The sequence below is a fragment of the Eublepharis macularius genome, chromosome 10 (genome assembly GCF_028583425.1).
Source record: "Eublepharis macularius isolate TG4126 chromosome 10, MPM_Emac_v1.0, whole genome shotgun sequence".
Taxonomy (NCBI): domain Eukaryota; kingdom Metazoa; phylum Chordata; class Lepidosauria; order Squamata; family Eublepharidae; genus Eublepharis; species Eublepharis macularius.
The window spans coordinates 21050119-21073813 of record NC_072799.1 but is presented as its reverse complement, the minus strand read 5'-3'; the positions used below and the strand labels follow the sequence as shown (position 1 = coordinate 21073813).

At 43.2% G+C, this 23695-nt stretch overlaps 1 protein-coding gene across 2 annotated transcripts in view; it reads right to left on the bottom strand.

Moving 5' to 3' along the window:
• The window catches only part of CCSER1 (coiled-coil serine rich protein 1), a 628410-nt gene that overhangs the window by 134434 nt on the left and 470281 nt on the right, over window positions 1–23695 (bottom strand). For both annotated transcript variants that reach the window (XM_054989817.1, XM_054989818.1), the window contains exon 7: window positions 9182–9259. In XM_054989817.1, the coding sequence (XP_054845792.1) occupies window positions 9182–9259 (78 nt within the window). The remainder of the gene's footprint in view (window positions 1–9181; window positions 9260–23695) is intronic.

Below are 23695 nucleotides of genomic sequence, written 5' to 3'. Positions count from 1 at the left end.
TTTATTGAAGCGTAAGCTTTCGAGAATCACAGCTCTCTTCGTCAGATGCATGCATCTGACAAAGAGAGCTGTGGTTCTCGAAAGCTTACACCTCAATAAAGTTAGTTAGTCTTAAAGGTGCTACTGGACTTATCTCTTTGAAGGAATCTTATGTATAAAAACTAAATGGAATTCCTAAATGTGGATAAGACAAACTTCTGGTCATTTCTATCATTCTTGACTCCATCTATCATTGACGGAAGGAGAGGTAATGGCCCACATTCCCAAATCAACACAATGAAAATGCACCAGATGACTTTACCGTGACTTCATTTTAATTCATCTATGGTGTCTATACCAAAATAAATCTGCTCCATCTTCCTGACATTTATTGAAAGTTCCAGTGACGGCTACCTTGAAAAAGTGATGTAAAGAGTTTTGCTATTAATCCTCATCTCCCCGTTGGATGATACCATCTGCATCAGCAAACAATTTTAGGTTGAGATCAAGCAGTGTCAAGTGCTCTGCATTGTACAATATTTTAACATCTAAATTCATGGAAACTTTTTTTTTTTTACAGAAACTTTGGCTTCATTTCCAAACAATTCTTCGAGCTTAAAGATTGTGATTTATCTCTGCAATTAACTCCCCCTAAAAGTGCAAAGACATTTAATTTTATTCACCTTCCCACTGCATTAATAAGCAACACTCTTAAGTGACCTAGGGCCCAAAGCAGTGGAAATTATTAACCACTCTGAACCACAATGCAATCACGTAGTCCTAAGTGTTTTGTGCATTTTAACTCCACTGGTTTCAATAAGGCAGAAGTCTGATTCACATAACGTATCAGCAAGTATTTCTGACACATTAACTACAGTGTACAAGCTTGCTCATACAGAGGAAAGGCTTTTGATAATAGTGTTGGATTTTATCCCTTTTTGAGCACTACTGGTAAAAGCTGACATGCTGTTTGTTCCCTAGATACAGTTTCACTGGGAAAATTTTGCTCCTATAATCAGGAACCAATCACCTTCCTTTCTGCTTTCAACAGAGTCCCTCAATTTTGCACCCATAGTAAGGAATCAATCACCTTCCCTTCTATCTGCAAAAATGTCCCCCAATATTGTGCCTTGCCTGGCAGCAGCTTCAGGCCATCCTTCTTTCAGTGCAGTCTGTAGGAAACTTTGCAGGCAAGCTACGCATCCCGTTGCACCACCCCGTGACTTTCAATATAGAAAGGAGGTTCTCCTCACTCTACCTTCTGTCAAGGCCTGAAAGTGGAAGCATCCGGGAGTTATGTCTTCCCATGTATGCCATGGGCAGAAAATTGCACCCAGTGTTCAAAATGAGTGGACCACCTTTACCCAGCATGCATGACTATCCTTTTTATTCAAAGGGTATTTTAGAAATCCTGACTGCTAGATTATCTGTTTTAAAGGATGTTATATAAAGGTGGTATCCTAGTTACAAGTTTCCTATAAACAGACATACAGAAGGGGTGAAAAAAAAAGAACTAGATGAGAGATCTATCACCAAACTCCCACGCTTTCTTTCAGCATTACTGTCAAGGATTGTTCCCTTTTATTAATGGTGCTGTTTCTCACTTTGGGGATTAGCATCAGCTAAGCTAATTACTGAAGTGAGAAAAGAGTAACCAAGATAATAAAAACTGGAAAGAGTGATCAGATGCATCCAAGTATTATATGCAGAAGGCAAACCTTTGTCTCTTTAAGCATCCATTTAGTAAAGCAAGATAATATTAATAAAATTGAATTATTGTTTAGGAACTAATTAACTTGGATGGGATCCTACCACTTTTTCCACTGGCACAAGGCCCTTTTTGACACCCAGAAGGCTATGCCAAGGAATCATGGGACTTGCACACGGAAGAGGACGGGCTAAAGCTCACCTGGAGCCTTGTGCATCCGCCAGGATGGCGTGCACCCATCCCCGGCTCTCCCAGGCAGCTTGGCATAAGGATCTGGCTGGTGCCGCAACTGCTGGCTTTACTGTTGGGGCAAGTGCGCAGGGAGCGGGGCTGGATGCGCGTGGCTCCAGCTTGCTGCCTCGGCATGCATGGCTCCACCTTGCTGTCTTGGCACCCAGCTGGAAGGCCACGGAGCAGGTGTGCAGTCCAGCCGGAGCACAGGCAGTGGTCCCATCTCCCGGCTGGCCTCCCAGCCCGTGGTACCCTGGCTCACCCTTGGAGAGGGTGGACAGGGCGTGCCTGGAAGGTGGGAGGGTTTGAAGCCTTGTTGAAGGCAGGGGAACCCTTCCTCCCAACAGAGTGCAGGGGAGTGGGGCTGGCCACCACCACCGGCACGCTGCAGTCCGGCTCTGGAGATTTAAATGCCCCCTCCTCCTTGAACAGTTCTGAGAGCTTGTCAGTCAAATAGATGCCTACACTTCCTGTGAAAACTTCTGGAAAACTGACACGTGTTCTCCTCATGTCAGGCGTCACTTGTAGCTTGACTCTGTGTCATTGAAATTTTCTGTATTTTGGTAATACTGTGCTAAAACAATATGAACATTAATTTTATGTATTTAGAATATTTCTATGCTGCCTCTTCGGAGTCCTGCTTGAGGTGGCTTACAATTAGAAGCCACAGTATACAAAGAAAAAGCCATTTTGCAAACAAGCAATTTTTTTTTAAAGTTCCAATAGAACATTGGGAAAGCAGTATATACATTTTAAATACATAAAGAAAACCATAAACTGCCTGTTTATAAAGGCAAAACCTGTAATTAGTTTCACAGGAGACATATGACAGGGGCAAGTGACTTTTGTCAATTCTTATTCCTCCCCCAGGCTTGCCACCTCCCAACAGGGGTGGGGGAAGCTCTCCAACCCCATCTCCCCCCCCCCACCAGCCCTGCTCACCTGACTGGCAGAGGGGAAGGCATGGGGGAGGAAGCACATGTTCTCCACCATCCTGGTCTCCCCAGTTCTTCAGCGTGCCTGGTCTTTCCTCCTTTGTGCTGGAAACTGATCTTGTTTTCATGCACAAATGAAGAGTTGGAGGGCATGCTGAAGCCAGTTCAGCATGATGGGGGAGAGCAGGAGCAAGCACGGGGGGGCGGGGGGACGACGACGTAAGCACCCTGCCCCGCCCACTTCCCTGCATTGGACCCTGGGGCCCCTGGCAACCCTATACTCCCTGTACCAGTTATTCCAAGAGGCTGTAGAAAGAAAAGGAGAAGCTGGGAGCCCTTTAAGAACTGTGGCCTATAAAGACTCTCAGAAAACTAACTTTCCCCCCTAACTATCTGGTATTTATTAAGGTTCTATTTTAATTGTATTTTATTTTTGTTATTTTAATAACTGTATTTTATGCTTGTATGATAAATTTCTATTTTACTGTTCTTAACTTTGTATTGTGACGGCCTTTGGCCATATGGAATTAAACCTACTACTACTACTACTACTACTACTACTACTACTACTACTACTATAAAGACTCATCCCCAATTCCAGCTGCACCTCACTTCTCCTTAATAGCTGAGTGAGGATTTGAACTAATGTCTTCACGTCTGGTCTGTAAACATGACACTCTCTGGTTCTTTAACTGACAATCTCTTTCTGTGGAAAATACTATATCTCCAAACACATTTAATTGTTGTTTTTATGTCTTTGTATGTTTTTAAAAGCTCTGATTTTAACTGTCTTAAGGAGGTGTTTATGTTGATTTTAATAGATTTTATAATGTGATTTAAGTACGCATGTTTTAGTTTCTTAGCTGCTTTGGTAGCCTTTATGAGAGCAAAACGGAGGGATATGGCTTCAACTGTGGATGTGTAAATCTGGACATGAAAGCCAGGAACAGACAAGATACAACCAGGTTTACAGAAAAATCTGAACTCTATCAAAAAGAAAAAAAACAAAACGACAACAAAAATTGGAGGGTTAAAATCTCCCAAAAGAATACAAGCAGAGCCTGTAGCTTTAAGGAACAGATGTTCTCAGAACTAGGCAACCAACACTCTACTGCTAGTCTTCCAGCATTGGTGTCTGTCCGAAAAGGGCTGGAGAGGGCAAGGCCCTCATCAGGGCCAGCGGCAACCACCGGGTGACATGATACTGTGTGACTTGCATGACACACCCAAGCCTGGCTGCTTGTTACTGTTCCACAGCAGCAACCTCATGAAAGCTAGTGTTGTGTAGTGGTTAGAGTTTCCGACTAGAATGTGGGAGACCGAGGCTTAAATCCCCACTCTGCCACGGAACCTCAGTGGGTGACTTTGAGCCAGTCACACACTAGTGGCATCAATTACTTCACATAGTTGTTGTGAGGAAAATAGTGGCAGAAAGGAGAATGATGTAGGCTGCTTTGGCTCCTCATTGTGCAGAAAGGTGGGGTATAAATGAAATAATAAATCTAGTTGAAGATGGAGGGGAAGATAAAAAGCAGGTTGCTTGGTGGGTGGAACGCAGAGCAGGAAGTGTGAGCATATGGTGCCTGCCAGAAGGAGGGAAAGAGGAGTGTTTGGGAGGGGGGGTATAGAAGGAAAAGTGAGGTGCCCCCTGCAAATTCTTGCCTGTTCCCTACTGCGCAACTTGGCCGAACCTGCAGCCAGCATTGCACAGAGTTTTCCAAAGGACAGTCTGCTAGGGAAAGACAAGGAGAGAAAGCTCTACATGGGAGCTAGACAAAGGTAGTTTGGTTCAGGAAAATGAAAGAAGTAGTGGGAGAGGAGAAAGTGCCCCCCCCTCTGCAATCTTTGCAGTGAAAGTCCTTTGAAGTTGATATCATTTTTGTGACATCTCAGTACTGATAAGTGATGAAGACAGCTTGGACTTACTTAAGATTCAAAAGTAAATCCTAGTATATAAAAGGTCAGCATTTATTCTGCTGAGACTCAGCGCTCACACTCTGTTGTTTGGTAACATGGGGCTTCCCAGCACTACGCAAGAAAATCAAGTTAAAAATCTAAAACATTTCTGTTGACTTCATGAGAGCGGGAAGGTGGGAAGTATTACGATCATGTCGGCCAGAGTAATACATTTCCTGCCATCAGAAACCAATGTTACAGACTGACAGTATTTGGAAAGGGTTATTGCATATAAAATCACTCACTCACATTACTACTGAAACAATATTGCTCTCTCCTGGAGCGAGTCAGGAAGCAATAACAGAAACTGTTGCATTTTATATCATTCTTATTTCCACTTAACAGCACCAGCTCACAGATGCATCTGACTTTCCCTGAAGCCCAATATCAATGTTTACATGAGTTCCACAGGAACGGGGAGATCCCTGTCCTTCAAAAGTGTCTAAAAATGAAAGGAAGAATTGGTGCTCTAGCAAAAGTATGTAAGGCTTTATTTTTAATATATATTTTTAATTTTAAAAAACAGTGCCTGGCAGATGGTCTTTAGGAATTCATATTTTATCTTTGGGGACTGATTAGTCCTCCTGTGTGTGAATTCTCAAATATGGCTTCCTTCAAAATGTTTGTTCCATCATTTTTATACCTTCACAAGGGCACTGGGGACATCTTTGAAGAAAACTGAGGTGGTATAAGGGGAAAGTCCCATACTCCCCACCCCACCCAAATAGCAAGGCATTTCTTGTACCAGGAAATCAATGAAGCTATAAAGGAAGGAGTGATAATTAGGGATCAAACTCCCTACAGCTCAATTCAGAATTGGGTCAGTAATTACAAGCATCAAAAAAGACTGCTAAAAAAACCCCAACACTTGTTTCTTTCTAAGTGTTCTGAATTGACTCATAGTGTAAAATGAGTTTCTGCACATGAACTCCACGTCCTTTTTTGTTTAAATATATTTTTGTCCAAGTTCTGAACACAAGTCACAGCAGACAGAGTTAAGCAAACACCACTAAAAGGTTTCAGGTGGGTCGTCATGTTGGTCTGAAGTTGAAGTCCAATATTCAAGTCCAGTAGCAACTTAGAGACCAACAAATTTCCAGGTTATGAGCTTTTGAGAGTCAAAGCTCCTTTAATCAGATCTGACAAAGGGAGTTTTAACTCTAGAAAGCTTATACCCTGGAAATCTTGCTGATCTCTAAAGTGCTCATTAAACTTGAGCGTTGTTCTACCACTAAAAGGGGATTTTAAGGATAATAATAATAACAACAACATTTGATTTATACACCACCCTTCAGTACAACGTTACACACACTCAGAGTGGTTTACAAAGTGTGTTATTATTTTGCTCAGGACAATCACCCTGTGAGGTGGGTGGGGCTGAGAGAGCTTCGAGACCCAAGGTGACCCAGCTGGCTTCAAGCAGAGGAGTGGAGAATCAAACCTGGTTCTCCATATTAGAGTCTTGCTGCTCTTAACTAGACATGGGCATGAACAGGGGGGGAAATGAACATGGTGTTCGTTGTTCATTGCCATCCATGAACAACAAACAATGAACATTGACAAACATGACCTGTTCATGAACATGTTCATAGTTCGTGGGGGCCAGCAGGCTCTCCTCCAGCCATCAAGATCCCTACCACACCACTCCCAGAAACCCTACCTGAGCAGGCAGCAGGAAATGTACCAATAATAAATAATAGCTTGGCCCAGAGCCTGGCAGCAGCCCTGGAACTTGAAGAGGTAGATCTCTATCCCACCACACACAAAGAAAATTCAAGCTCCAATGCACTCCCCCTGTCTCTCTCTTAAAATGCCAACAACTGTCTCTCCCTCTCCACTGTCTGCAAAACCAGAGCTGGGAGCCCCCTCCCCCCTGCTCTTTGCTTCCTTGTAACAAATTTGGAGTTCCACACTTGAAAGGAAGACCTGCCTATCAAGCTAAATTGGGCTTAAATTGGGTTTCCAGGGCAACAACAGGAGTTTAGACAGAGTTCAGGCAGTCCCTGCCTCCGGTTGCCAAGAGAATTGATTAAAGGTGCCAGACTGTCTGGCTTAACGAACAGCAACGAACAGCAACAAACGAGGCTTGCAACGACCACCTGTTCATTTAGAATGGGGCCTCACAAACAGCTTCTTTGCAAACAGCTGATTGGGCTGTTTGTGGCTTTTTTTAGTTCGTATTTCTGTTCGTGCCCATCTCTACTCTTAACCACTACACCAAAGGGGATTCAGAGACCTGTGGACAAGTCCACAGACGGTCACAAACTTTGGAGAAAAGAAGTTGTGCAATCCCTCCAAACTCACAGAACCTATAATGTTTCTGCTACCATACCCCAATTTTCTTCATCTTTTTAAAAAATTTGTGGTGTGGAAGACAAAGATGTTTCCAATACGGATAACCTTGTTTCATGTATGAAGTCGTAAGATAATAAGTTGGCCAAGAACTTGAGTCTCTGAAGCAGGACAAAGAGCTATTGTTAAGAGGAGATTCTGAAACCCTAAATATGACAAGATAAACTGATGGTTTTTGTTAACTGAGTTCTTATTAAGAATACTAAATAAAATGTTGTAATAATAAAAGCTTAAAATGGAAGCAAAGACTCCATCACTGTATTACTTGTGTACTATACCCAGTAAAAAACCTGAAACGTTATCTGTGGCATACCTCTAGCCAGGAGGTAAATGATTTGATATAGGAAATCTAAGACGCTCAAGGCTGAATCAGGCCTGACCAGAGTCATCCAGAACACAAGTGTCTAGAAGAGAAGCAGGCAATCAGGACGATAACAGGCAGAGAGCCGTCTGAAAGTACAGAGGTATAGCTTTGTGGCTTCCCACAGCAATAAATTACCCAGAGTTTTGAGCTGCATAAAACACAGTGGCCCACAACTGACTCTCCTGGATTATGTGATTCCAATATCCAGGATTATATAATTCCCAGATCCAGGAATTCCTTCTTGTAGTACTCAGTCTTTGGAATCCCTACATTCCTCTTCTCCAGAGGGTGGCCCTGGTAGTGCCAAGTACCATCACACAGAGAGACATTCCAAGTCTCACCTGAATTCTAGAAAAGGAAATTAGGTCTCAAAGGAGGCTAGCACCAATACATGTTTGTTTGTTTTTTAATGCACAGGTAAGTAAATAATAGCTAAGTGGCAAACTTCCCTGGATGTTAGTTGTCTGGAATTGATCTTAGCTGCAAAGAACTGTTGGAAAGCATATTGATTGAGGCCATTGTGCTTCAAACTTTTATCTTTACCTCTTCCTTATCCAATTCTGTTCCCCCAGCTGAAAGGCCACCCCACAGAAGAAAAGGACAGTTACTTGTATTGTGTCTGTCTTTTTTCATACTGGGGCTAAATGAAGGCTATGAACAATTTTTATGAGGGAAATAGCACTGGGAGTAGAGTTAAAGCACTTCTTTCCCATTGCTATGGCTCTGAATCATATTTGGCCCTCTGGCTGCTTTTGAGGATAAATTACACATCAGAGGATCCAACTAAAAGTCTCCAATGACATATGGTTTTATGAAAGTAGAAGTGAATCTTTGTAAACCAGGACCTATGACTTCATCTAATGTCAGGATTGTCAGGAAGCACCTGCTGACCGGCAGGAGGACTGTGGGTAGGGATACCCCTCCACAATCCTACCTCACTTCATTTTAAAAAAAAATGTAAGTAACAAAGGTAGTTCTAGGAATTGCCAGAAACTTCACGGTAAAACTAGAGATGGGCATAAACCGGGGAAATGATAGTTCACTGCAGTTCATCACATTTCAGAAACCATGAACCATGAATTGGCATGAAATTGCCCAGTTCACGAACTGGTTTGTTTGGTTCATGAAAATGTCACTTCTGGGGCAGCAGAAGGTCTGCAGAAAGCCCATCCCCCTCTTGACAAGGAAACTGATTGATTGGCGCCAGGCTGTCTGCAGTGACAAACCAAAAAATGCACCGAATGAACCGGGCTAAAAATCAACAGTTTATCGTGGGTCGTCAGAAATGCCCTCTGACAAACTGCCAGTTCGCAAACCAAAAAATGACCCGGTTTGTGACGAACTTTGGTTCGTATTTCGGTTTGTTTCCATCTCTAGGTAAAACCATAGAACTATCTAGGTCAATTCTGTTTTTTTTTTACTGGAAGTGATGTGACACCTGTTCAATGGAAATTGTGGGAGCGTGGGATCCCCCACCTCCACTGACCCCAACTAATGTTAGTATCTCAAGTAATAAAATCTTGATTTAATAACTGTTGTTATTCTGGAAATGGGTATATCATCACAATGCTCGTCATTTTCAAGAAAGAATAGTTCTAGCATGCTGAAGTTTGTCAGATCGTATGAAGTACTGAGTCTGTAACGAAACAGCTTTACCTTGAAGGGCAATGGTTCTTCAGTAAGTGGGCTAACAGGAAGTGAATTGGTGCTGCTGGCAGGACTCATATCAGCACTCTAAGTGAGAGAAAGAGAAAACAAATCTAGATTAGCATGAGAGAAATTAACATTATCTTGACACTATTTATGAGCACAGTGTGGCTGTGATCCTTTTAAAAATGGAAAATAAGGAGGCAACACATCATTTACTAAAACTGAGAGAAAACCAATGATATAAAAATTTTAAATAAAACTAGGAGGTGCCCCGCAGCTGTTAATTTTCTCCTCTATGTGTTTCTATAAACAACATCAGAAGTCTTTCCACAAAATAGTGATTAAGATCTTAAGAGTGACATCTTGAAAAACGTAAAGGCGGTCAGGTGAGATATTTTTAAGGATGAGATTTTTTTTTCATATGAAACTTCCTTATATTGAGTGAGACCATTAGTCCATCTAGACCACTATTGCCTCCTCATACTGGCAAGAGCACTGCAACGTCTCAGGAAGAGAACAGTTTTTCCCGTATCTAAGATGCTTTAATTGGTGATGTCAGGGACAGAACCTGGGGCATTCTGAGAGGAAATAACGTGCTCTGCCAATGAGTTCTCCTGCATAGTCCCTATCAAGTTCAATGGAGTAGGTGCAGAAGGGTCTCTCTATGGGTTATTTATTACGGGGTATTTATTATGCATCAACAAAAAGAGGCATGAACAACTTGCAAACCATCCAGATGAACTCAGCCCACCAGGGCATCAAGAGATCTCCTGGTTTTATTGTGTGCTCAGAGCTGGAGATATTAGTGATATTAGGGGTCTAGGCCTATGGAGCCCTTAGTGACTTCTTATACCTTGTGTGGGCTGGCTTAAGAATAACATACCTAATTTACCAACTGAAAGTCCACATTCCGCAACAGTTTCAAATACATCTTTGTGAAAATTTAAACTGTAAGTGAAAAGTGATCATTTTCAACTCATAAAACAGGATTGTTTGAGCTGTAGCATCTTGCCTTGAACCTGTTTTTTTCTAGAGAGAGTACGGCCACCCTAGATAATTGTGCCATAAAATATGTGCAATGACTTGAATATCAGTCCCTCAGATATGGCCAATTTTGTTTGTAACAGCTACTTTTCAGCAAGAGCGTGCTGAGCTATGATAGCTGGCAGATACTGACTTCCCTCAAGATCACTATCAAAATTTATTGATCCAAGAAGTTAACACTGGCAGAAAATATCTTCACTGGATATTAGAAGCAAGAGAACAAATAAATCTTGATAACTAAAGAAAGGAGAAGATCTGTGTACTTTATAGCTTTTTAAAAAGGTGGGGTGAGCGAATCTTATTTTCAACTTATTTTCAGGGTGATTGCTTCTGCTGTGTTGTTGGTTATTAACTTGGTATGAGTTGCAGATAGCTAAGAAATGGAATGTGATCAAATAAATGCTTCTATGTTTAAAATTTCAAATTCACATGGAAGCCACATATTATTTTCTTGGATTCTTGTGTCACCTGCTTTGCTCCCATAACTTTTCCGAAGGAAAATATGGCAGTTCACTGATTAGTGATACTGAGCTGCTCAGACGCAAAGAGTCAAGGACGCACAGCAAGTTTAAGCCGCACAGCAGGTTTAAGCCAGTTCCCATCTGATGTGGCATCGAGCCTTACTTGGTCCCCTCATGCATATATTCAATAGGGAGCTTCAGCGAGTCCCAACTAGTTGATGAACATACATGCTTGGTAGAAGCATTTACGCCATACCTACTAAAAAAAAATCTTAGGTGAAAAAATGCTGAGTGTGAATTGGCCTTATAGGATTAGAACTACTGTATTAAATCTGAATAGTTGTGTCATTTTTTTCCAGGACATTTATGCTGTTCAGGTGAGTCTGCCCATCTCATGTGGCATCATAAAGGTTCCTCTGTATGGCTGTTGCCCAACAGTCCTACCCCTTTTCATGAATAAAGAACACTTAGGACAGTGGGTCAGTTCAGACATTGCACAAAACCATGGTTTAATTAAACCAACTATGGTTAGCGTGACTGTCTGAATTCTAGCCACTTGTTAATTATGGACACATGAAGCTACCTTATGCTGTGTCAGATCATTGGTCTCTCATGGTTAGTTCTGTCTATTCCAGGGATCCCCAAACTTTTTGAGCCTCTGGGCACTTTTGAAATTCTGGCAAAGTGTGACAGGCACTGCCAGAAAATGGCTGCTGCTGCTTACCTTCAGTCACACAATAAAGAGCCTTGTGCTAGGGTAGCAGCTGCAGCCAAAGTAATGGTATGAAAAACCTGCACAGCCAATCAAATCTCCAATGACCAATCAGAAGCCTTTCTGGGCAAAAGCCACGCCCACTCACCTTCTAAAAATATTTGACAGGCACCAGGAAAGATGTTAGAGGGTACCATGGTGTCCACAGGTACCATGTTTGGGACCCCAGTCCCCTCTGACTGTCAGTGAGTCTCCAGGGCTTAAGGAAAGATCTTTCATATCATCTACTGCCTGGTCCTTTTCAGTGGGAATATCAGGGACTGAACCTGGAACTTTCTGCCTGCAGAAAACGAGGTGAAGCACTGAACATGGCCTCTTCCTAATCTGTGGTTAGAGTCTGTCAAACTAGGATAAGAAACTATCGCTTGAAGTGGGTTTCTTAACTAAAGCTAGTCCTGATGTTGGTTTTCCAAGACATATCAATATGGGCATCTTGGCTTCATCCTGGCCAGTTTGTGAAGCCACTTTTTGTAACTCTCCGGCGACATAAACACCTGGCCAGAGTAAAGGCAACAAAAGCAGCATTTGTCTAGGCGAACAAGGATTTGAGTGACTGGCCACCAAATCTTAGTTTCTCATACTAATCATAATTTTGTGTTATGGCTGACTCAAGCCATGGGGACAAACATCTCTTCCAACAGCAAGATGAAACATCTTTGAACAGGTTCATCAGGCATTCTGCTCTAAGCCTGCCACAATTTGGGTCACTCACAGTGCAATCCTAAACAGAGTTACTCCAGTCTAAGCCCATTGGGTTTAGACTGGAATAACTCTTCTTAGGATTGCACTGTCAATGACCCTAGCCCTGTATACACATTATATACAGGTATCTTACTATATAAAAGGCTAACTGTGTTCCAGAGAACTCACTTCCTACCATGGTGTGCCTCCAGAGGGTGCTGCAGTGGAGGGAAGCCCAGAAGAGGCAGCCCGTTCCTCCAAGAGTGCGCTGCAGTGGGAAGCCCATGCCGGGATCAGGTGCGGAGCAGGCAGAAATGCCCCCCCCTCAAACAGCTGGGATCAGGAGCAGAATAGGTGACAATGCCCACCCCCTGTCTTCACCCAGCTGGAATCAGGAGCACAGCAGGCATCAATGTCCACCCCCTTCACCTGGAGAGAATCAGGCACAGAGCAGGAAGTAATGACACCCCTTCACCTGGCCAGGATCAGGCCCGGAGCAGGTGGCAATGCCTGCCCTCCTGCCTTTACCTGGCTGGGATCAGGCACGGAGCAGGAGGCAATGTACAACCCCTCTTCACCCGGACGGGATCAAGTGTGCAGCAGGTGGCAATGCCTGCTCCCCTTCATTCCCCCGGGATCAGGCATGGAGCAGGTGGCAACGCTTGCCCCCTGCCTTCACCCGGCTGGGATCAGGAGCGGAGCAGGTGGCAATGCTCACCCCCTGCCTTCACCTGGCCGGGATTAGGCATAAAGCAGGAGGCAATGTCCAACCCCTCTTCGCCTAGCTGTGATCAGGCACAGAGCAGGTGGCAATGCTCACCCTCCCTTCACCTGCCCAGGATCAGAAGCAGAACATGTGGCAATGGCCAACCCCCCTTCACCCTACCAGAATCAGGCATGGAGCAGCTTGCAATGTCTGCACTTCGTTCACCCGGCTGGGATCAGGCGCGGAACAGGTGGCAATGCCTGTCTCCCCTTCACCTTGCTGGAATCAGGTGCGAAGTAGGAGGCAAGGTCTGCCTCCTGCCTTCAGCTGGCCGTGATCTGTCATGGAGGAGGAGGCAATGTCTGCCTGCCCACCCTCCTCTTTCTAGAGCCAGTTGTATTTTTCCCACAATGGGCTTTGTTACAACTCTCTCTCTCTCTCTCTCTCTCTCTATATATATATATATATATGGCAGTAGAGGAAATATATATATTTCCTCTACTGCCATTTCAGTGCAGGCTGAGGGATGATGGCTATAGCACTGTTTTAAATGAATGTCCCTGGTACAAAAAGGTGAGATAGAAATGGATCAAACACTGGACAGAGTCTACAATAGATAATTTAGTTCCTAAATTGCTAACAGACTCAAGAGTGGAAAATATACTCATTTTAGCCAAATGTTTAGTTTAGTTGGAGAGTTCGGGCAACTTATAAAAAAACAGCCTTTTTTAACTTTACATATTAACCCTCTCTGGCCTGAATTCTTCCTTTCTTCCTCATATTTTCAGTTACTTTCCAAAAACACTACTGAAGTCTTATAGGTTAGAAGAGGAAAGAAAGAAAGAAAGAAAGAAAGAAAGAAAGAAAGAAAGAAAGAAAGAAAGAAAGAAAGAAAGAAAGAAAGAAAGAAAGAAAGAAAGAAAGAAAGAAAAAGATTATAGCACCAATTTGTGACATGAGAATCAAGTATTAAAACATGAGGACTACATAGTTATTCTGGTGTCTTCTGTTAATACAGAGGACCAGAATATGAGTGTGTACATGCCAAGCTTGACAGAATGTAGCCCAAGGTAAACTTGACTGAAGCTGACAGCGATTCCTTTTTTACATGAATCTTTAAAAATATCATTTGAGATGTTGGACGTCATCAATAACAATTCATAACCTCCCAAACAAACAAATTTCTCATCAATCCCTATGACACTCCACTGGAAATGCACTGAGAATTGCATATGTAATGAATTTGTTAACAAAATGTTACATAGCAAACAAGTTACAAAATTTGGTGAGCTTTTGTTAATTGCAAAACATGCTACAAGAGGATCTGTGCGTCAATAAAAAAGATACCTAATACTCATACGTATAATAGGGCATGGCATTCACACTCTGCAACTGCAGTTTCTCCTTGAGAAAAGGGGTTATGTCATCTATAGATGCCTGACCCGCATGCTTTTGTATTGAAGTACTAGGAGGATCAGAACGAAGCCTCCACAGCTAAATGTTAAAATGACCTGTCAAAAGTGGTTCCATACTTAAATCACAAAGGCTCTCTGGAGAACAGATGAAGCAGTGAGAATAATTGCAGTCACAACATTTAAGACGTGCAAAATATCTCGTTAAAAGCTTTGGTGAAATATGCTGCAACTCAAGGAAGTTAATTCTTTTCTGAAAGCTTTGGAGAAAACAAAGCATAACCTCCATGCCACATCTCCTTTTCGTGTTAACAGGCATAGACATCACTCCTGACTTTTATAAATGCAAAAGAAGTCAACTTCTGGACTTTAAAAAATAGACAACAAAGAAAATTATTGTATATTGGGTGTACTTGCATGTCTATATGCACACTGTGATGGATCTATCAGCACATATAGGGAGAAAAAAAGTAAAAACAGCAGGTTCCCAGTGCAGTTGCTTTTGAAAGTGCTGGGATTTAAATTTAGATTTTGATACAATAGTTGTAGCCTGAGCCCAGCTATATTTACTCAGAAGTAAACACAGTAAAAGACTGTGATGAGATTTACTAAACCTTACTATCCGTGGATTCATAACTCGTGATTTTACTTATTCTTGGTTTGATCATACAATGTGGCCTCCAGCCTCTCCTCACTATGCCATCAATGTAATCATTCCACTGTAACATTTAGAAATATGGTTGTTCTGATATTGGGAGGAAGCAGACCCCTGCCTCCCAGTAGCCACAGATTTCGCTGATTCATGGTGACCTTGAGAATGGATCCCCCACAAATGGCAAAGGTATACTGTAAGCGTTAAATATAATTTCAGTTTTTAAACATCTAATTTAACCGGCAGTACAAAACAGACAAACAAGATAACGTAGAAATACTCAAACATGAAGCATATTGGGTGACCTTGGATCACAGAATCATAGAACCATAGGGTTGGAAGGGACCTCCAGGGTCATCTAGTCCAACCCCCCACAGTGCTGGAAATTCACAACTACCTCTGCCCCACACCCCCAGTGGCCCCTGCTCCATGTCCAGACGATGGGGGAAATTGCTTCTTGACCCCAAAGTGGTGATTGGCATTACCCTGGGCATTTAAGAAGGGGCCACGAGGGTCTGTCACTCTCTCTGAGACTAACCTTCTTAATAGAGTTGATGTGAAGGATGAGAGGGGAGAATGGTGGTACATGGCCCTAAGATCCTTGGAGGAAAGGCAATATAAAATATAACAGATAAAGCTACACCAAGACAGGGAAGTCTGTATGAGCATGTACAGTAGCATGAACTATGGTAAAGAAACCTCATTTGTGCTTGACTTGCAACACACTTGTCAAAAACTTGGCTTTAAGCCATTGCAAGTTTCTAAGTGAAAACATCTATAGTTGGTTTAAAAAACAGTGTTGCAGTCTTCGCTAAGTAGTATTTCCTGATGTGGGAGTGATGGCCTCAGATGATTTTTCTCCATCATCATAAAAGAAAACATTCGTGGTCGCCAATCCCTGGAACCCGTGCAGGTGAAAGACATTTCATTTCACTACACTTTCCCATATTTCGTTTTTTTGATTTATGGGACTGCTTTTGTGCCAATAACCCATAGCTAATGCAACAGACACCCGATCTATACTTCATATTCCTTGTAAATGAGAGGTAAGCTGTGTTATAGACCCTAATTTGGTGGCACAAATGAGAACTGCCCAGAGGCAACTCTAATTATTACTGGGATTTGGGGATGGCCGTAAGCATTGCAGACCAGCATTCTTGGATCTCTCTCCACACAAATACCAAGTCAAGCCTTGGGGAAAACAGAGTCGGAATCTATCCCGGCATCCTAATTGATTTAACTAAGCCAAATATAGTCAGACAATCATTTTAAAACAATAATTATACTTTGAATTCTTGACATGAGCTAATCACCTAGTCTTGAGCGCAGCAGAAATTAGCACCAACACACAGGTGCACACATTTCATTCTGGAAGTGAACTTTGTTTTCGTTTGTGTCAGACAGAAAATAGCAAAATAATAATAAAGAAGATCAGCAGGAAGCTAACCAGGCGCTAATTTACATTGCCTATAAATTGTTATTGATAGCTCAATAGATGATTTACCATTGGGGGGAAAAGTGACTGATGTGTTTGTAATAAGAATAATCAGTTATCCAGAGACACTGCTGGATGGCAGTAAAATATTGTTATGTTTAAAAGCCAATAATGATAGACAGGATTAATATGAACAGTCATCATGGATGCCATTTATTGCCTTGTGCTGGGCAAATCCATGTGTTCCCACTCGAAAATACAATTATGGCTGGGTAATCAATTGAGCTATTTATAAAAATCCCCAGGTTAGAATCAATTAGCTTTTTATTAGGTGAGAGTACATGACGCAAATATATACAGAAAAACACAGTACCAGCCAACTTAAGAGTGCAATTACATTAGATGTTGGAGATCCATAGTAAGATCTTCCAATGTATTGTTTAGGCTTAAAAAGGAGCAAGAGAGGTGCCTGATTTGGATTTAGACCAAAGCATGGTGAACAGGGGATTAACCTTCTCACTCGTGCAGTTTTGTCCCCAAACCGTTAGCCTTGATAAGGAAAAAGACAGGCCCAAAATAGGTACTTGTCATTTCTCCCAGCAGAGATAAAAGTACCTCCTGGAAGAGGAATCTGTTTCTATTAAGCAAATGGTACGGGATGAAAGTTTAGCCTCTGATCTCTCTACACTTGGGCCCTGGACAGAGAGAACTTTTCCTCTATCTACAAAGATACTATCTGATGAAATCGATGGGCAGTAGTTTTAGGATGGATAAAAGAAAATACTTAATGAGTGATTAAAATGTAGAATTATAATGGATATAATGATGGCCACAGGCAGATTCATAGATTCATGGTCTATCCATGGTGACTAAAGAGAACCTCCACATTCAGAGACAGGAATCTTCTGAGGACCAGTAGGCAACATCCAGGGAAGGCCTCGGCCTCTAAGCCTCTTGATAGTCTCCAGAGTAACTGGCTGGCCACTGTGTGACACAGGATGCTGGACTAAATGGACAGCTGTTCTGATCCACCCGGACTCTTCTTATGCCTTATGGGTAGACCTGCTTAAGGCAGACTTGACCAAAAAAAAACCCTGGAAAATGTCTTGCTCCTGGTTCCCTGTCATGTCCCCTAATGGAGGAGGACTCAAGTCCTGGCTCAGTAGGAGGCCACCACAATACTTTTGCAACTTGGCCAGACTTTTCTTGAGGAGAGACTGCCAGGGGAGGGGAAAGCAACTGGTGGTGGTGGGGGAGTCAGAGTTGGCTGATAGGTAAGGAGGAGAGATAGAAGCAGAAAAAGGCTATGGGGGTTGCCAGGGAAGGGAGAGAAAGAGGAAATAGTGGGAAGGGGATGCAGGGGAAAATGTAATACTCTTCTGGAAATCCTTGTGGGGGCCCCACTTGTTCATTCTACTTCCTGGAACCATCATTCAATGCTGGAGCCATTGCTCCTATCCCTGGGGATTCAGAGTGGAGGTCTACTCAGCAGGTCTACTCAGATGTAACTTCCCTTTGATTCCATGAGCTTACTCCAGAGACCAAATTTGACAGTCACTTTTTTAAAAAAAAATCTGTTCTTTGTTTCCTTTGGGGACAAAGGGATATACAAATTTGAGACAGACAAATTTGATTAACTGTACATACCTTTGTCATTCTCATATTGTATGAATCCTTCAAAAGATTTAGAGGTAATCAAGATGTCACCAGTCCAGTTTTCAAGATACTGTGTTGATACAAGAATTCCTCAAATAAATGAAACATTCCTACAACTGTGTTTGAGGTTCACAGCTTGAATCTTTAATTTCCAACACTATCTCTAATATATCACCTTCCCAAAGCTGTCTAGGTTGAAGAGAAACTGAATTACTGCTGCTTCAAAAACGCTCATATCCCTCCTCTGAACATATAATTGCGTCAGAATCTATTATAGCTAGTTAATGTCTTAGATATAAAACTTGACAGGACCAGTCATACCAATGAAAATGAAGTTTTTCTCAATTAATAGCTTGAATGTTACAAAATTGCAATTAAGATTCTAGTTCTCCAGGACTGTGAAGATACTTTCCAGTTTCTGAAAGGATAATTAGATTTATTTCCACTACATTCTTGCATTCGGTTTTGACATTGAGTAAATGAAGACAATCATTTGCCAGGTGGTAAAATATTGTGATACGCAAAGAACAGACTTGAATTAATTCCACTATGTCATCTTGGCACAGTGGTGAGGAAAATATGGTTACACTTTGACACACCGAAAGAAGAAGAGGTAAAATTCGCCTTACCATTCGGCACAATAGCCAGCTTCCCAAGCGGTTGCAAACCCATAAGACCAAGCAACCCTCGACAAATGGTCACCTATATTTTACTGATTGGTTTATTTTAACAAAATGTACACCCTACCTTTCTGCCCTCATCAGGGCCACCAAGATGGCTAACATATTAAAAACATAATAAAAACTCATCTTAAAAACCATTAAAACCAACAAAATGCACATCATTAAAACCAGACCTAAAATACACACAAAAACATAAAAACAACAATTAACAAGTTGGTCAGGAATGAGGGATCATTGAAGGAATGCCAAACAAAACAAAGAAGGCTTCGCCCACTGGTGGAAGATGGTAACAGGAGGGAACAGATGAGTCTCCCAGGAGAGAGAAAGTCAGAGTTCCACAACAAGGTTACTGGAGGAGCCTGCAGAACGAAACATTTTTTTACACATCTCAAAATTTACTACATGGGATGCAAAAAGAAATATGTACTACATAAAAAATACATGTACAAGCCATCCTACTGTTACTGTGCAAAAACATACTTAAAACACTAAGCCTCAATGTGGGTAATACTACTGTGAAATCCCACTTTTGCTTTTCATTCTGGGATGCTGAGTGCTTGACAACAAACATACCATTTTTAACAGCAGCGGTCACTTGGAAGCCAAGCCTTGGAGCACCTCATCTTGCTGAGACCAACAAAGTGCACCAAATAACATTGTGGTAGTGCCGTTGTGATGGTTTTGTTTTTTTCTACCTTGAAGCCATTTCGGGGGTTGCGCAAGAAGGTGAAATTCATCATCCACTCAGAGACATGGAAGGTTTTGTTGGACAATGAAATGATGCTGGGGAAGATGGAAACTACAGCTTCCATAAAACGTGCTTGCATGAAATGATGTCAATAACATGGTCTTAGATGAATGCAAATGTTAAGATATTTTACAGTCACAGTGTTCATTTAAAACTGATTGGTTTGCTCACTCCTCATTTATACGGCAATAAGAGGTCAGGAGTAGACATGGGCATGATTGGAATTACTGACTGAAAATTGCCCCAATTTTGGCGTTTGCGCCATCGGGACCGGGCTGATCGGTTCCGTCCTTGGCTCCCGGTTCAGCGCTCGGGTGGGGCACTCTATCGGGTCTCGATCGGATCGATCGGTTTATGTTCGGGATTGAAGTCTGCAGAGAGTGGCGCCAGCCGTCTGTTCCTGAGGGAATGGAGCCCTGTGGAAACGGAGCCTGGGGAATGCCGGAGCTATTTGCCCTCCTTCTGTCGCCCTGGAAACGCAAATGGAAGCCCAGCTTTCCTTGATCAGCAGGGCTTCCTTCCAACCATGGAGCAGCCAGAAAAGCGTGCGCCCATCTCGTCCATTTGGGAGAAGAGAGGGGAGGGCGGGGGAAGGGGGTGTTCTTCTGTAGCCATGGGCACTCGAATCTCATCCCTGCAAAGCCTGAGAGGCAGCTCTTACGGCCAAACACAGCCCTCCTGCGTAGCAGACCCAGGCTTTATAAATAGCCATGTGCTGCGCAACAAAGTTTCACTTTCTGCTCGCAGGTGGAGTGGGACAGAGGCGAGCTCTCGCTTGCCGCTTTTGGAGAGAGAAAGCGCAAGAGAGAGAGAGAGGGAGCTTTAACTTTGGGCTTCAGCGAATAGAGAATTAGGGAATAGGAGCTATCTCCTCTGGTTCCCCCCCCCATGACAGTACCGGCACACTCCCATGGGGATAGACCCCCCCACCTGAGGGGAGGCGGCTCACCGCCACCTCCACAGGCCTGCCGGGCCCGGTGGCCACCATCCTCCTCACCCACCATTCCTTTAGCACTGGAAACCGTGGGGCACCCTCCCACGTCGGCCTTCCTGATTCTCGATTCTGTATCGGAAACGGGACTTGATCGGTGAGGTTCAGGTACCTTGGTTCAGCGCCACCGTGGAATCACGATCAGCTAAATCGGGATTATTTTTTGGATCGTGCCCATGTCTAGTCAGGAGTAAGGGACAGAATGAGAAGTCCTACTTGGATGTGTGAGAATATGTATGCATAAAATCGTGTCAATTGAACTGTACTGAACTGTTAAATATGCAAAAACTAACCCATCAAACAAGCTTAAAGTGTTCAAGAACAGCCAACATGCCCAACTAAATACTGGTGCCCGCTTGTGACTGATGAGCAGAATGTGAGCCAAACAGGGCCGGTGCCAGAGTTTCTGGCACCTGAGGTCGGGGGCAGCTTCAGAGCTGTTGCTGCCCTCACGCGTGTGCACCTGGACTGCGTGATGATGTCACTGATTGTGAAGTCATCATGCAGCATACCGCTGCGAGCTAGCCCCATTGGCGCAGCACGCAGCTGGGATGGTGTGCAGGTGGCCTCCCAGCCCTCCCGCTCAGTTGCCCTGTGCCGCCTCAGCCGCCTGCCACACCTGGCCTGCAGCTGTGTCCAGGTGGCAGCAATGGCAGCAGCACAGGGCAACTGATCGGGAGGGCTGGAAGGCTGCCTGCTCAGACTGCCCCATGCTGCTGCCGCCAGCACGCGCTCCCAGCCAGGCGCAGCAGCCAGGTGCGGCAAGCGGCCGAGGTGGTGGGTGGTTTCCCAGCCCTCCCACTCAACCGCCAGTGCTGCCACCACTAGCTCTGCAGCGTGTGCCTCCACCCCTGGCACCCCCTCCAGCGCCTCAGCTCTCGAGGTAGCTGCCGGACCCAAACTGGAGGGGAACTGAGCTTCCCTATTTTCATCAAGGTTATACAAATGGCCAAGATCTTGAGGAAAACAGAGTAAACCCTCACTAAAGAAACAGATGGCTACGTCTCCCACACAGAGCCAATTTAGTGTAGTGATTAGAGCAGTGTTTCCCAGCCTGTGGGTCAGTACCCAAAAGTGGGTCACAAAGCCTCTGAAAGTGATCTCAGGTCAGCCATCCCTTCTCTTTCTCACCTCTCCTTCCTTTCTAGCTTCTTACATTCTTGCCTTGCCTTCCCCCTTTTCACCAATAATGATGGGGCATGGGGAAGCTGTTCGGCAACTAGTAACTTTACAATAGCAGCTGGAAGAAGGGTGGTAGAGAAGAGCTTTGTGGATACCATGGATGGCCAAAAAGACCAATAAGTGGGTTCTAGACCAAATCAAGCCTGAATTCTCCCTAGAAACTAAAATGACAAAACTGAGGCTATCGTACTTTGGTCACATCATGAGAAGTCAAGATTCTCTGGAAAAGTCAACAATGGTATGAAAAGTGGAAGGCAGTAGGAAAAGAGGAAGATCCAAAATGAGATAACTTGACTCAATAAAGGAAGCCATGGCCTCCAGCTTGCAAGATTTGAGCAAGTCTGTTAATGATAGGACATTTTGGAGGTCTTTCATTCATATAGCATCTCCATAGATTGGAGGCGACTTGACAGCAAATAACACACACACATTTTATGACCCGTTAAAATGACTTTGTATCCTGAAAATCGGAAATGTAATTTTATATTGTCGTAGAACATGTATCTAAGAAATAGCTGATCTTTGCATCTTTTCTTTTTCTCCAGATGGTTGTCTGAATAATGCTGACCAAGGTTACTCAGACATCAAACATCCCAGCGTCTTCCTGAATATTTGATCTTCCAGAAGAATGAACCTGGTGCTGGGTTAGAGAGCTCCATGCCAGACTGTAAGCAAACAAGTCTTTTCCTGGCAATAGACAATAGGAGTTAGCCATGTTAGTCTGTAGTCGCAAAATAGTAAAAAGTTCAGTAGAAACTTTAAGAATAACCCACTTTATTGAGGCATAAGCTTTTGAGAACCACAGCTTTTGCATGTGACGAAGAGAGCTTGGTTCTCAAAAGCTTATGCCTCAATAAAGTGGATTAGTCTTAAAGGTGCTACTGGATTTTTTTACTATTTTCCTGACAAAACTTTCAACAAAGCCCCAACTTCAACTCTCACCTTCACCCCACGCCTGCTGATTACAAGGAATTTGGTTTGGAGAACTGCACATTAAAGCCCACGCAGTACCTTGTATCAGGAACAACCAAAACAACAAGAAAGTGTTATGTTATTCCGATTGGTTCCAAGAAAAAAGTATTACACAAATTTTGGTTCTGGATTTTAATATGGATCAACATGACTACCAATGTTTAGAAGTCTGGAGAATGCGCACTTCAGATCTTGCCCCGCTGTCTACACCACTGTCACGTTCTAGCTTCAAAGGAGCCAAAGTCTCTGTTAGAGGGAGGTTTAAGAGCTGAGTCACAGAAAGCTAGACCAAAGGGCTGCAGTCACTGCAGGAGAAGGCAGTCTCCTCTGGCAGCCTTATGTACTTTCAGAGTTTTCCCTTTATGCTTCCGTTGACTCAGAGGTAAATGGGGTGGAAGACTCTGGCTCTGTGGTGGTGGTGCGGAAATCTCTTTCCTGGCCGGGAGCAGCTAAGAGGAAGAGGAAAGTTCTAATAATAGAAAGGTAAATAGCATGAATAGAAAACATATGCACAATGCTGTTGCCCAAAGCTCTTCCCTACTAAAGATCGCTCCATGCACCAGATCTGCTTCACTGCTCATCAATGTTTGACCTAAGTAAAACAAATGTTTTTACACCACAGAATGGGGAATTCGACAGACGTGATTCTCTATTGTTATGCCTTATGAGACTTCTGAGAGCCCAACCGAAGCATGTACATGGCTACAATTAACTAGATAATTATACAAAGATTTCTTTCTCAGCATGGACCACTGATTCGTGACCTGCAAGTAAATGTGTTCATAAAAAATTTACCTGGCAACTGAAAAGCAGTCTATCCTCTGAGGCCAGATAGCTGATGAAGACTTGCTCAGAGAGAAAACCAAATGCCTCAGAGCAGCAGATTGTATCAAAACTAATAATTATTTGCCCAGATATCGATGCACTGTGCAAATTAACACAGTGCTTGCCACAAGGCTGAAGCGTGCAAGTAAAATAAAACAGGGGAAACTACAGAGAATACAACCAGTGGACAATATTGCAAGAAGGTCACAGAGTTTAATGAGAAACTAGTAAAATGCAAGTTGTTATGACAGATCTCTGGGAAGGGATAGAGATTACAGAGATCACCATCACGCAAAAATT